This window comes from Zeus faber (genome assembly GCF_960531495.2).
Source record: "Zeus faber genome assembly, chromosome: 1".
NCBI lineage: Eukaryota > Metazoa > Chordata > Actinopteri > Zeiformes > Zeidae > Zeus > Zeus faber.
This window is the reverse complement of record NC_137193.1, coordinates 19,184,079-19,196,443: the sequence shown is the minus strand read 5'-3', so window position 1 is coordinate 19,196,443 and position 12,365 is coordinate 19,184,079. Positions and strand designations below refer to the sequence as shown.

The following is a 12,365-nucleotide window of genomic DNA, read 5'->3' as shown; positions in this document are numbered from 1 at the left end:
TACTTGAGGCTCAACGCTTGGATAGTAGATTGCAGTTCCGCCAGGTAGATCGTAGTGTCTCCAATATCCTGTAAACGCAGGGCACTTTGTAGGAAGTGGCAGTCAAGACAAGACAGTGTTCAAGTCGGCACTTACATAAGAACGGACTCCACAAGCCGTCACAGAAAACTTGAAGATGGCAAATAAGGAGTTCACAATAACAGGGGTGCAGCTTGGGTGTCCAGGAACAACAAGTTTGGAGGGGTCCACCTTGAGGGATCCAGAGTCATGGCGAATGGCAAACACAAAGTGTTTATCTGAAGTACACTCTAAAGTGGACGAAAAGGCTGTAAGGTGGTAGTTTATGAATCCTAAGCAGATTGTTTCTTTTTAGCCAAGGGCTCACCATCCATTGGGTAGTAGCAGGTGGAAGTTGTAGAATCCCAACAGCAACCCACGTTCTTACACTCTGAAGTAAACGTTCCAGCAGAGCCACATGGCACTCGCTCCGCCAGAGGGATCCCACAATCTGAAATAAGACAACCCTTCTCCAAGGACCCGAAGTGAATTCCTCCCCTGCAAATTGTTTGTCAAAACCTACTTTGTGCCTTGCCAGGGCACTTCGATGGGGCTCGTGGCTTCAGATCAGAATCCATGTCTTCCACATATCCGTCATCAGTATGAGGCAGAGGATCAAGGCTGACAGCGGCATTTCCAGTGTGGGCAATTTCATCATCATCATCATCATAATCTATAGGGAGAGGTTGCGGGAGAACATCTAAATAAATGCAGCCATGTGGACATTATCTGTTTATATGCTGCTGTGGCAACAACTCAGCAATGAGTTGAACAGGGGTGATAACGCTTTAACCAACGAGAGCACAAATTATAGAAGTTGCTTCTGGTCTGAGTGTACAGGCAGGATGACGAGGACCATCAGACTAGACACAACACGCCAAATTGAAGTAATCATTTTTGTGGTATCAGGGCCTTTGTCAGAGTTTGACAGGAGCACAGACAAGCCGACTAAGGAGTTCTGGAGCCAACAAGTGTGACTCAGTCCGTCAACTCCTCAAACGGGTAACGTATTTCAATTGATAGTGTACACAATCCATTGGCCAACTTAAGGGAAACAAACTGCAAATGCAATCCCAAAAAAAGATGAATGTTGAGTCAGAGCAGAAACAGAATGACAGTGGCAGCATGCTGGGGCAGCAGGCAAGACGCTGCACACAATAAGATGCACGATAAGTCATGGACTTAAAGCTTTTATATTGAAGCTTTGTTGGAAGGGATGGCATGGGGGACAGCATGGGGGGGGGGGGGGGGGGGGGCGGCAGGGGGGGACTCATACCTTAGGGGTACATTCCGCATGAACAAACGGCCCTTGTCACAGTTCACATTGGTACAACCACAATTAACATCAACTTTCTTTCGACCCTTCCAAGCCTGCAGCATTTTACTTTCCTGGAGTTGTACTCCACACCTCTCTTAAGTTAATTTTTGCACAGATATGAGAGAAGAAAACATACCCCACGCTGCGCTTTCATAAACATCAAGCTGAGTCTCGTTTATCGCCTGCCACTCATTGCTCGCACGCCGGATACTCGGGATGCTGGGTGTGGCCCTCGGTACTGACCACACCACCGGCCAAGTCAAAAGAACCAGCAACCCAACCCTGTGCATGGCTCCAAGCAATGCCCCCTGACCCTCCACAGACCGAAGACGGTATAGAAGCCGCTCTGCGCAGGGTGGTTTGACCAGAACTGCCAAATTGGTTCCAGCTGTTCACCAATCAGCATCCAGAGCCTGGACACATAACACCTGGGTTAATTCACATATTATTCCTGCCCACTTTACACCAACTCCCTTCCCCTTTTTTAAATAATAATTCAAACCGATTTATTGACTTAATAAATGTATCAAACAAGGCAATTAATATTCAAATGATTAGTACTTCACATAAATTAACATGGGAGTGCGACGGCCTTAAGTATATACACACAACATAGAAGGGGATTGTAGAGGGCCTAGAGATATTGAGTTACATTAAAGTGCATCATTTGACCCAGTTTGTGCACTTCTACTTTACCTATGGCGATAAATACTCTATATGCAATTTAATACGCAGCTTTTCAAATACAGTAAAATCTGATGGTAAAGCTCAACAAGACACGATGTTGCTGATTTAATTGTGAGATCTTTGTCTGGAAAGACATAGCATGTACAGTATACCCTCAATAGTCACACAATTTGTTCATAACAAATGTCTTATATTGGCATGTTTTATTTACTATCTAATAGGACATATGCAGATCACTTTTTACATTTTGTATTAAAAACAAGAAATCCGATGCAACTTAATTTGAAATGTAATCATTTCAACGAGTGGTAAACCTTGTCATTTGTATTTGTACATCAAGTTACCTTAATTTTTAAATTCTCTCCTTTCTTGTTCCTGTTTATGTTGAAACAACTAATCAGTTTGTATGTAATTCATATAACATCACACAGTAAACAAGAATTTAAAACAATCACTCCTCCATAAATTAGCCTCCACTGGTTGATATATGGTCATAAAATATTCAAGCCTTTGAAAGATGACAAACATATTTATTGCATATTGTTTTATACACATGCCCATGTGTGTATGTATGTATGTATGTATGTATGTGGCAATTCAATGCTTTAAATAAAACTTAATTGTTGCACACTTTTTGTACACATTTATATCACTCTCTGTGTTAAAACAAAATGAAAAAATAACTTTTCTAAGGAGAGAAGTTTAACTATTACTTGTATGCATTGGCTTTATGTTTGGGCAAGAAGTTGAAATTTTTGGGTACAGGTCCAAGAAGCATTTCGCTAGATATGGGGATAAAGCAGAAAACATGAATATAATTATATAATTGAAGAATAAAATGTATCCAGTCCAAATTAAATTAAATGCATTGAGCCACTATGTTGTTATTTGACGCATTAGTGCTATTTAAATGCCTTCTTACCTAATCTTGACCCAGTCGCCAACGTGTTGACTGGCCATTAGAGACTCTAAATAGTCCCTGCCCATGTAGTACGGAGGCCTCTCATTAATCCTCTGTGGAGCCCGCTCCAATAGTCCCACTGGGATGTATCTGAGAGACAGAAAGACAATCTTGCTTCACATGCCATAAATAACATCTTAAATCTCACGTTAATGTCAGACTTGAGGCTATATGTCAGATCATCAAAATCCTTCCTTGAGTTTGCTCAGCAAGTCAAGTGCTCTAGAGCTTTTATCTCTAAAGCATCTGTCAGAACCGGCCACTTCTTATAGATTACGCAGACTAGAATAAAATTTGAATGTTTTACCAAAAAGGCATATGACATATGTGCATTTGATTTAACACAAAAAACAAAATACTATTATTGATACAAAAAATAAATGTCATATGAAATCCTGCAAATACTAACAAAGGATGAGTAAAAGTGCTCATCATGGTCTCATCTCAAACTGTATGTAAAGTTTTCAATAGAGATTCACTTGTTTTTCAAGTTTTACGACTTTAAAATTGCATAGGTGTTATGATGCCAAAGAAAATACAGTTTGTAGTGTGTTAGACAACTCTAGTTGCAATCTACCTGCACAGGAAGGAAAGCCACTCCAAGAGGAAGCTGCGGGTCTTTTCTAGGCCCCGGGTGTCGGAGCCCCAGTGCTCCAGACCGTAGTTGGAGAAGTCCCTGAGGATATCCAGCCGCTCACTGGATGAGATGTCCCAGTGCCGCCTCTCCTTGACTTCAGTAAAGATCCACGGCTTTATGAGAGCCCCCCTGTGGAGAACAGCCAAGTAGACCAAACAACAATAAAACTTTTTTTTTTTTTTAAGTTTGATATATTCATGATATTAAATAACGACCCCCCCCCCGGGTTTCAGAGTTTAAAAAAATACAAGGACCATATTGTTACGTTATTCTATAATATATAACTGATCGATCATACACAGCCATCAGCCCCAACATTAAAACCACTGACAGGTGAAGTGAATCACATTGGTCATCTTGTTTCAGTTGCACCTGTCAAGGGGTGGGATATATATCAGGCAGCAAGTGAACAGTCAGTTCTTGAGGTTGATGTGTTGGAAGCAGGAAAAATGGGCAAGCGTAAGGATCTGAGCGACTTTGAAAAGGGACAAATTGTGATGGCTGGACGACTGGGTCAGAGCATCTCCAAAACAACAGGTCTTGTGGGGTGTTGCCAGTATGCAGTACCTACCAAAAGTGATCCAATGAAGGACAACCGGTGAACTGGCAACATGGGCGCTCATGGATTAGTTGATGCGGGTGGAGAGCAAAGCCAGACTGTCTGGTCTGATCCCGAAATTTTCCTAAATGTAGCTGCATTTGTGAATATTGAAACTCACTCGCAGTGCCGGAAAGGTTTTCCCATTTATTTAGCAGGAACTATGTGTGAAAGGGGCTTTAGTTTGCTTTGAAACACACACAGGAAGATCAATTCTCACTTTTCTTTTAAAAACGTGTCCTGGTGTATAGTATTTGCTGTGTGTGTGTTTGTGTGTGTGTGGTGTATTGATCTGTGTATGGCATGGCTTAATGGAAGCCAAATTTCCCAGAAGTATTGAACTAAAAAACACAAACTGGTTAAGTCCTAATAAATCAAGCCACATTAACCATGAACTTTCTGAATGGATAGCACACTAACCTTGCAATCATAACACCCGAAACGCCGGTCTCTCTGGCTTTCATGGCATCCTCATACGACAGGATGTCTCCATTCCCTTAGACAATGAATAACCATGTCAATTACAGTGTTAATACAAAGTATCATCTTAAGACATCCCTAAGCTGGGCATAAAGGAAGGCAGACAGACTGACCTTTGTCCTTGTCTCTTTTATAGACCCAGTAGGAAAATAATGTAAAGCAAATCATATAAATCATTAAAAAAAAACAAAAACAAAAAAAACATACCAAAAAGTGGGATTGGGCTTGCTAGTTGGGAACAGGTGTTGATATAGCCCCAGTCAGCCAACTTAGTGTAGCGCTGCTCCCTGGATCGGCCATGAAGCTGGATGCAAACACAGCATTAGTGTTTTGTCATTGCACTTTGGTATTGATTGAGGGATTGGGAGCCCCTCTACTTTAGTTAATCATTTCATTACTTTGCAAAATGTTCCTTTGACATTATCCTGTTGATAGCTAAGTAGTGTAAGTGAATCCCCGATCCTTTACTTGCCACTTTCGGTGGTTTTTAAATAATGTGAGCCAATTTTGGAATTAAAGGTCATGAATGAGAGTGTCAGGAAATAACTGATTGTGGAATTGTAAAAAACAGTAAAATAAAAGATTGTACAGCCAAGTCAAAAAAAAAAAATCGTACACGGAACACCTTCACACCAGTTTGACCTTAACACCACTTGCAAACTTACTGTGATCATGGACACACCCCATTGCTTCATTTCCGGGATTAGTTTGTGTGCAATGCAGCTCTTCTCCTGAACCCCGGTGCGGATCTTAACTGTCAATGGAACATCAAGGACCTTAAGGTAGAAAGCAAACAATTATTTATTTGGCTTTGGGCCTGTCTAATGAAAAAAATTTTTTTTCCCCTATTTTTAAAACTTTTTAACAGTATTTACTGTTTATCTGATATCGGACGTAGATACAAAATAAGGTAACAGAGAACTTTGAAGTCAGTGAATCCAATTCAGTAAAAGTCATTTAATCCCAATTTGAATAAGTCTTGAATTCATCTTCAAAACATAATGATAATGTATATATACTGTATACATCGTTACACTGACGTAGTTCATTCCCCTGACGATTTGTTCAAACTTTCTGGTGCGTGTCATAAGTCCACAACCCCCACCCTGAAATGGAAAAAGAAACAGCATAAAGTTGTTAGAAAAAGACCATTCCAAGCACATCATTAGCTGTATTCTGCCATTACGTATGTGAACATTGGTCATTTGCTGTTGTAAGAGGCGTTTATGTTTTCAAAGCAAACGTTAACTTTCCGTCATCAACTATAATTTAAGTCTAACAGATCAAAAGGTGCAGCAGAACCACATCGGGGAAAAAATGGGAGGAATGAAAAATGAAAAAAGGCAAAAATGGGGAAAAAAAGTTGTAAAGTGTCAGAAATCCTTGTCGGAAAGCAGCTGGAGTTTTACCTTCTTGTACACAAGGTCGATCGGACATCCAGAGTTGATGTCCACAAAGTCAACGTCAATGTGGTCATTTATCAACTCTGCGCAGCGCGTCATGGTGTCAGGGAAGCAGCCCTCCACCTTGGAACAACAATTATTACACCTCAATACTCTGCTTTTCTGGAACAATCAAATCCCAATTTCTTTTAGTTAAGAATTTGGAAAACATTGCATAGGACAGTCTTGTTTAATCTCTGTATTATAATCACCTGAACGCCAAACAGATCTTCACTTTCATGCCTCTTCAGAAGGGCCCACTCGGACTGCTGTCCCTGAAGCAGGTTGGTGCACATGGCCATCTCTCCACAGGTGATGTCTGCACCAAAGCGCTTGCACACACGACGGAATGGAAGATTTCCACACTGAGAACCAAGCAAGTCTATATTAGTGAATTTTAATCCAAAATTCAATGAATGCTTTGAGAGAGATGCTCTATCAATTAGAATAAAGAAGTATGAGTTAATCATTAAGGCATACAAAAACAATTACAACATGCCTTTCTATTTGCAAGTAGTTACGAGTGAGTTGCTTTGGACAATAGCATCTAGTGTCCGCTAAATGACTTTATGCACTTACTGTTGTTAGGGGAGCAAGGTAGAGCTTGTCTTGAAAGTCCACCTTCCACACAGAGCGAAGGAAATTATTAAAAAATGCCTGAATTCAGTACCAGAAAGCTGGTTATTATCTATTAAAACCCACTATGTGTGATTTGAGGTATTTTTATACTTATTTACAAGGACAATATTTAATTAGACAATCCCTCAGCCTTCTTAATATGTTAGGATTTAAAAATCTACCCAGAAGTTGGAGAAAATGCAGCGAGTGACAGATACCTGCTTCTTTTCACAGGGGCGCAACTTGATGACATCAGCATCTGTCAATGGGCCGACAGTCTTCATTGGAATTTTGGTCTCAGTGTTGGCCTGAAATAGGTTTTTTTTTTTTTTTTTTAATTAACTTTTTTTTTAAGCAACCAAGATTTCATTATATTAAGCATAAAAATAAAAGGGCAGCAGCAACAATTGAATGCTGAAATGAAATGCAACAATAAAACGGGGAGAAGCTGCTTCTATCAGGAGTTAACATTACACTCAAATAAGTGACCTCTGTGCCAGGTACCGTCGATGTCAACACTCCTTCCGCTGTTGGACTCTGAACAGAGATTTGAGCTGCAGGTGCATCTCCTAAGCATTACAAAAAGAGTGACATTCATAGCAAACCATATATTACAGTTAAACCATTTTATACAACAATCAGTCATTTTGAATGAGAAAAAAGATTGCCATATACACAATTAAAAACTGCTGTTGTGTTGGTCATTTAAGTTCAACTATTGTTTACATCAGAAACAACTGTTTGCAAGTGTTTGCAACACTTGAAAACAGTTTAACACCTTAATCTTAAACTACCCCACATGGCATTTTGGTTGAAAGAGATTTTTTCTTTTTACCATTTCCAGATTGCTTCCCTGGTTGCTGGTCTTTGACAATTGTCTTGAGGTACTTCGCTGACTTCTCAAAAGGGACTAAATGCTTCCTCAGACGAATCTGAAGATCTTTATCCAAGCTGTTCTTTACCACTTTCCTGTCCGCGTAGGCCTTCACCAGATCTTCATTCTCTGTGCTTTTGAAGTCGGGTGAAGTGTGTGCCTTTGCAAAGCGGCAAGTAATACCGTAGAAGCACTTCCCAAACGTATCGTACAAATAGCAGTTTTTGCCAACGTCGGAGGGCTTCGTGGCCATGTAGGCTGCAACATCATGGTAAAATCTGCATTTGTCTCCAAAGTTGCATTTTCTATTTTCCTAAACAAATGAAAATGTCATAATGATGAAAAATCTGAAAAATGAACCAGAAAATTCAGCATTAATGCTCAATAGATCGGCTCCACACCTTGAGAACTGATGGACACAGTTGTTTGTCGTCATAAGTGGTTGGTTTAACGTGGGGTCTGGACTTATTCTGTCCCCTTGGACGTTTGCCATCGTGCTTCCACCCCTTACTCTTCTCTTCCATTTCCAGTTTAAGCTTTTTTGAAGCAGGCTCTTCTGCAAATGCTGCAGTTCTTTGCTTATCCTTGTCATCGTCACAGCCCTTTTCTTCTTTGGAATCAATGAACTCATGGAACTTTTCTTTTGTTGTTAGGAATCTGTAATTGTAAAAAGACTGTTATATTGCAAAGCTGGTATTTTTAGAGGTTGTCAAACTTGATAACAGGAGAAATTGTGATTTGTGACGGTCATCTTTCAAGGCGTGTGTAACCAGGGTAGTGCTATTAATCACCAATTTCGGTGTGGTGAATGGTACATCCACCTGGAACATGCAACAATGAATTGACAATAATTAACGCCATACTCATTTGTTTTATTACACCGCAAATGGAAAATGGGATTCTGAAAACAGTTAAAACCCTCATTTGTTATAACTCCAAAATGAACGAATCAAAATGAACTAATAGCTTGCAGAATGTTTGCTGGAGCTATTGTAGCTTTGTTGTTGTTCAAGATTCTTCCCCCCACTGCAGGGCATTCTCACTCACTCATTTTTTATTGAAGCGTTGCCTTTTGCAACTCCACCTGTTCCACCGTCGACAGCCACTTCTGACACTTTCTCCGTCACACCACCACCACCTTTCTCCATTCCTCCTGAAATACAAACCACTGATAAGACAGCAGGTGACGATCAGAATAAAGCCTCACACACAGCGATATCTTAGGGATTAATACTTATTAGCCCCGTATTAGTAAATTCATGACATTTCGCGATACTGTGATTTTAATCGTTAGGGTGACGGCTTTAAACAGTTTTCTTTTCATTCAAGGTATCTGTCACATGTTATAAGTTACACGTTGAGCTTACACCGAAATACTTATTGACAGCCGTTCTTTATTCCCCCTGCTAACAGCTAACGACAGTAGGTTAATAAATGCTTGCCTGCTACCGTGTACATCTTATGACTGAAGTTTCGAACAAACTAAATACAAGTTGGTTCTAGGATGAGACTTGTTTCAGGTACCTAATAACAGACGAGCCAAACTTCCGCAGCGTGCAGGATTTTTGGTGCCACCGTTTGGAAGGGTCCGGGTTGCTTCGCACCGCGTCAATGGTTCCGGGTTAGAGCCACGTGACAGTAGCAAGAAAATGAATTGGAAATCCCAACAACGTCTAATAACTGTTTTAAAAGGCATTTCAGAGCTCTCCCTGAAGCCTGCATTGGAAAGTTACAGAGCACTTTTACTCAGCAACTATAGTTATACTACCAGCACTCTATTATACAATAATTTAGAGATTATTGTACTTTTTAGTCAGAAACAAAAGGATTTTCATTTGAAATGCTGTGTAGGATGTTGTGTAGTGGAAATACCACTACACAACATTTCAAATCAAAATCCTTCTTCTAACTAACATTATATATATTTTTTAATCTGTTGTCTGCAGGCGGTATTTATTGTGCTACCTGCAAGTGATTTCATAATTTTCCAAAAGGGTTAACCTTTTGAATTTGAGCATGACAGCAAGAAGAGCGTGACAGAATTGGACAATCAGCCCTTGAAAGAAGATAGAATTAATGCATTATGAATTCATGTGGCACAATATGTCCTCACTCCAAAACAAGGTTGTGATGTTGAACAAGTATTTTTATTTTTGATACCGGAGTGCATTTTATATCAAGGACTTTATTACCTGCACTTGTATAGAATGTGGAATACAGTACAAAAGTGCTTTCTAAGTAGTAGTACTAGCATTTATTAACATACTGTATGTATTCTTATGACACAAGTACATTTTTCACCGGTGCTTGAGACTAATTCTACGGTTTTTGAGTGATATTATGCTATATTGATGTTTTTGGAATATAAGCTTTGCATGGTTTTCCACAACTTTGACGTGTGATGCAATTTGTTTTCACAATTGATAAGACCACACAATTGAGTGAACATTTTCAGAGCGATGAGAGAGAATGTGTATTGAATAAGAAACACAAATTCTGGAAAATTGTATAATCACTAAGACTTCAATAAATGTACTTAATCATCATGACAATGGGTTGAAAGAAATGTGACATTCTAAAATGCTTTTTTCAAAATCCTAATACACATTCACTTATCCTACAGTACAAGCTTTTCTATCTTTGCGTCAAATCTTTTTTGACTAGAGTCCAGAATGTTGATGCCGTTGGCTTTAAAGTCATATCCCACACTGTGCAACCTTTCCAGACGAGCTGTAATATTGTGTGTGCTGTAGTCAAGAACTTTGGGCTTCTCAACTATCTGCTTCATCGTTATCCCTCCCTTGAGAAGACAATCCAGTTTGGCACTCAAGGTGTTGGTCCCAATGTACAACACTATTGGATAGGAGATGATGAGCTTCTTCATGTAATTTTTAGGACAACCAAGGGAAGCCAACTTCCGTTGAAGGCTTTTGAAGTTGTTAGTGAGATACTCACAAGACAGGTCCAAAATATCTGCACCCGGGCCTTGAAACAAGACCAGGAGTTCAGCATCACTCAGCTTGAGCGAGGTTTTCAGGTTGTTAATATTTGTCCTGACTCTTTTCGTGCTTCGGATGAGAATGTACAAGTTTCTGGATATGACTGCTTTGGCAAACTGCTCCGGGTCCCCCCCGCCGAGCTCCGCACAGACGTCCTCCAGACACTCCACCATCTGCCTGTTGAGTTCCACGCTGTTGGAGAAGGTCCGCGGTGCCGTGGTCAACAGACGGTGGAGGGCTTTCGAGTTGAGGCCGAGCGAGGTCAGAAACACAATGTTCTTCTTCAGGTTCTCGTTGTCGCTGGAGCGGAAGAAAGATTCGGGCGAGCGATCGATGATGGTAATGATCTCCGTGTCACTCTTGAAGATGCCTCTCCACAGCTCCCAGCGCTGTTCCAGGTGGTTCACCGACCGGATGATGGCGCGGGGGAAACGAGATATGATGCTGGCGATCGCTTTCCGATCGGCACCCTTGCTCTGCAGAAACTGTGCCAGGCCGCGCTCGTTGGTGCAGGCTCTGCGGAACACCCCGGGTTGGCGTCGGCGCGCCATCTTGACGTCCACTCCCATGAGGTTCAGGTTCTCGAGCAACGATACATTCTCAGAGTCCGACACCGGTGTTTGTTCATTCTTTTTTGGTGTCGCGGTGCAAAGCCACCTGGGTAGGCAGAGGGGTGTTGGGTAGCCGGACAAGCTGCACTGCAATGCCAATGATCTGTGGAGTTTTAGGAGAGCCCTGACTCCTGCGGCCATTTTTAAAGAGTTGGCATATCTTTAACCATGGCACAGAACCTGCGATATGGAAGAAATACACATTATACACACACACAAGACGAACCTGGAACTGGACATGCGTTTCTCACAATCGCATTGTCATCCAAACCAAGAAAAGGCAAATATTAACCTGCTAACAAAAGTAAACATCTAAAAAAAATAAGACGATGCCCCCTACCATGTATATATTAATTCAGCTCACACTCATATACTGTACAGATGGTATATCAATGAAACCTGTACCATCCCAAATCTAGCGACCTAACATCGCAACACCTATAAGGGCGCGCCACACAGCAATGATTTCACAGCTACTATTTTCCTTTAACCAACTAGTGCCCTCCAAAGTGAACTAGAGTGTCACAGCACGGCCACCGCTAAGTTACGAATGTTATTCAAAACAGGCGCTAAAAAAAAAAAGGCATTAAGGCATTACAAACTTTCGTCGCTTCCTACTTCTTCTTCTCCCTTCGGTTTCGTTTTCCCTCGGACACGATGACGTCACGGCAAAACGCCCAAAACGTCTGTAGCGCCCCTGCTGGTCCGGAGTTGAACGACAGGCAGCGCGTCGATGCGGCGCGCACCACCAGGGGGCAACGCAGTGCATCGTTCACGCAGTTGCAGCTCAAGTCTTTGTATTAAAATGAGGTGCATTAAAAAGGTATTAAACATTTTTTTATTTTTTATTTTATTTTTTTTTTTAATGAAGCTTTATATTGTTTGAAGGTTTCAGAATGTTAAAATATTTTTTTTTTACATGGAGGTTTTCCTTTTTCTTTTCTTTTTACAGAAAGCCTATTACAGCCTTTTTTGAAAGGGAAGCAAAACCAAAGTGTTTCCCCTTGTTTCTGTTGCTGAACAACACGTAAGCTTAGTTTACTTTTGTATTTCTACTTGCTAAGATCGTCCTGTACCAAAAAA

The 12,365-nt window shown here is 40.8% G+C and overlaps 2 protein-coding genes across 5 annotated transcripts; both read right to left on the bottom strand.

Moving 5' to 3' along the window:
• Positions 1–2,584: 2,584 nt before the first annotated feature.
• On the bottom strand, positions 2,585–9,235 carry dus3l (dihydrouridine synthase 3-like). 3 transcript variants are annotated; one of them, XM_080005464.1, is made up of 16 exons: positions 9,197–9,235; positions 8,720–8,825; positions 8,074–8,329; positions 7,634–7,985; positions 7,273–7,367; positions 7,017–7,106; positions 6,760–6,801; positions 6,393–6,545; positions 6,148–6,264; positions 5,779–5,844; positions 5,404–5,514; positions 4,946–5,042; positions 4,679–4,754; positions 3,601–3,789; positions 2,985–3,113; positions 2,585–2,844 (listed from the first exon to the last, which is right to left on the bottom strand). In XM_080005464.1, the coding sequence occupies exons 2-16, from the start codon at positions 8,818–8,820 to the stop codon at positions 2,772–2,774; spliced, it is 1,947 nt and encodes a 648-aa protein (XP_079861590.1). In that variant the 5' UTR covers positions 8,821–8,825; positions 9,197–9,235; the 3' UTR covers positions 2,585–2,771. The 3 variants fall into 3 exon arrangements, with proteins under 3 accessions (XP_079861590.1, XP_079861591.1, XP_079861592.1); XM_080005465.1 differs by having other exon boundaries at positions 7,288–7,367; XM_080005466.1 differs by lacking the exons at positions 7,273–7,367; positions 8,074–8,329; positions 8,720–8,825; positions 9,197–9,235 and having other exon boundaries at positions 7,634–7,649.
• A 607-nt stretch (positions 9,236–9,842) lies between these two features.
• On the bottom strand, positions 9,843–11,918 carry mterf1 (mitochondrial transcription termination factor 1). 2 transcript variants are annotated; one of them, XM_080002338.1, is made up of 2 exons: positions 11,885–11,918; positions 9,843–11,462 (listed from the first exon to the last, which is right to left on the bottom strand). In XM_080002338.1, the coding sequence occupies exon 2, from the start codon at positions 11,421–11,423 to the stop codon at positions 10,290–10,292; it is 1,134 nt and encodes a 377-aa protein (XP_079858464.1). In that variant the 5' UTR covers positions 11,424–11,462; positions 11,885–11,918; the 3' UTR covers positions 9,843–10,289. The 2 variants fall into 2 exon arrangements, with proteins under 2 accessions (XP_079858464.1, XP_079858465.1); XM_080002339.1 differs by lacking the exon at positions 11,885–11,918 and adding an exon at positions 11,623–11,750.
• Between the last annotated feature and the right edge of the window lie 447 nt (positions 11,919–12,365).

What these genes read in the sequence shown, in the direction of transcription:
- dus3l (XM_080005464.1), bottom strand. Translation starts at nt 8,820, where the DNA reads ATGGAGAAAGGTGGTGGTGGTGTGACGGAGAAAGTGTCAGAAGTGGCT. An exon ending in ACCTTGCTCCCCTAACAACA is followed by an intron (nt 6,546 to 6,759) that starts GTAAGTGCATAA and finishes CTTGGTTCTCAG; the next exon opens with TGTGGAAATCTTCCATTCCG. An exon ending in AAGATCTGTTTGGCGTTCAG is followed by an intron (nt 6,265 to 6,392) that starts GTGATTATAATA and finishes TGTTGTTCCAAG; the next exon opens with GTGGAGGGCTGCTTCCCTGA.
- mterf1 (XM_080002338.1), bottom strand. Translation starts at nt 11,423, where the DNA reads ATGGCCGCAGGAGTCAGGGCTCTCCTAAAACTCCACAGATCATTGGCA.